Here is a 1,813-nt window from a genome sequence, read left to right as displayed (position 1 = left end):
TATCACTTAATATATTAGAAATAGTAATCCTTTTCTTATTCATATAAATTAAAGTTTCTCATTTTATTCTTCAATATCCCTTACAGATTTTCTGTTTGTTAGCAGTTGCCTGTGCGGATAAATTAGGTTATAATTACCAGCCTGTAGCGCATTCAGAACAAGGTCTCTCGTTCGTTCCAGGTGCCAGTGGACATGAATTACGTGGCGAAGCTCTACTATCACAATCACAAAGTTCATCTTCTCAACATGCATCAGCACAACAATCACTAGTTCAACAAGCTCCCATACAACAGGCGTCCATACAACACGCCGCACCCATACAACAGACATCATCTCAAGTGTCCCAGCCTGCACCATTAATTGAAGAATATGAAAAAGAATTTTATAGTTATTCTGCTCCGGAAGAAGAATTTGATGATGGTGCATCTAATCAAAGAAGTAGTAATTCTTTGAAAAGAAACTTACGTGTTTTATTCATAAGAACACCAGAAAATCAAGGACTTGCAAATGCTGCCCTATCCTTAGCCAGACAAGCTACTGATGAAAGAACTGCAATTTATGTCCTTACAAAACAAGCTGACGTTGGTAATTTAGCTAAACAACTTGAGAATCAAAAGTCACAATCAAGAAGTATACCTGAAGTACACTTCGTTAAATACCGCACACCACAAGATGCCGCTCACGCTCAGCAGGCCATACAGTCGCAGTACAACTCTCTGCCTGGTGCTTCACACAGCGACCAAGGAACCGCTAATGTTTTGAATTTTGCTTCGAAAGCCACTGGCCCAGCTACTAACACTGCCCCAGCTAGTCCTCATGCGCAATATCTACCAGCAAACCCGGTGCCAAGTCAACAGTACTTACCATCTAGTTTGCGAAGATTGCGTTTATAAAACTTTCGAATTATTACCACATTAATTATTAATAATCTTGGTTTAGGTTGTTGTTTGTTGACTAGTTTATATTAAAGCGAAAGCGAAAGCAAAAACAAATTACAAATTCAATTAAAATTGTACTTTCTGGTATTTGTGTGGACAAAAGGATAACAGTTCCAAGCAAATTTACTCGCGTAATTGAACATCCCAACTGTAGTACCGGCCCGAGCGCAATTTGTATCTGTGTATGCGAAGATTGCAGCAAATTAAAAGCTTTTAAATTTTCTTTGAGAAAGTTTTTGCTTGAGTTAGTGCTGCTGGCAAAAGTTTTACTATTACAATGAAGGGTATCCTGCAAGGTTAGCATTAATGCCGGATTATAATATTTAAACTTTTAATAGTGATGATTTGTTCAAACAATGCTCGCCACTTAGTGAAACACTTTTGCATACAAGAACAAAAGGATTCGCTTAGAGAAAGTGTTTAGAGAAATGTTTGCACTGACTTTTCACGATCCTGAATTTATTTTTGACTTTAAACCTTACAGGAATCAAATGTTCATTAAATAAGACTGCAAATTTTATTCAAAAGTCTTACATAAATCATTACTTCCAGGGTCATTATTAAGTCACAACTTCCTCATTTTTGTATAATAATTTTGTTACTTAAATGAAGGCATGAAAATCGTAGGAAAAATAGCCAATAATAATATTAATTTTTTTTAATAGAAAGTTGCTCACTAGAAATCCATTAAACCCGACCTACAAATATTTGTAAATACTCGTAATTATACTTTTGACTATCTATGGTAAACTGAACTATGCTTATGACAGAATAATTTAATTTCCAGTAACCGAAGCTTAAATATTTTAAAATGATATTAAGTAACTTAAATTAGGAAATTAGTGGAATCATATAGAGCACACAGCATAAAGTTG

The 1,813-nt window shown here is 35.1% G+C and overlaps 1 protein-coding gene across 1 annotated transcript in view; it reads left to right on the top strand.

The window, feature by feature from the left end:
- The window catches only part of LOC119676089, a 6,941-nt gene extending 6,048 nt beyond the window's left edge, over positions 1-893 (top strand). The window contains exons 4-5 of the mRNA XM_038087316.1: positions 87-201; positions 256-893. Coding sequence (XP_037943244.1) covers positions 87-201; positions 256-893 — 753 coding nt within the window. The remainder of the gene's footprint in view (positions 1-86; positions 202-255) is intronic.
- Positions 894-1,813: the final 920 nt, after the last annotated feature.

This window comes from Teleopsis dalmanni, chromosome 2, assembly GCF_002237135.1.
Source record: "Teleopsis dalmanni isolate 2A chromosome 2, ASM223713v2, whole genome shotgun sequence".
Lineage (NCBI taxonomy): Eukaryota > Metazoa > Arthropoda > Insecta > Diptera > Diopsidae > Teleopsis > Teleopsis dalmanni.
Note: the sequence above shows the minus strand (reverse complement) of the source record. Positions and strands in the feature narration are given on the sequence as shown.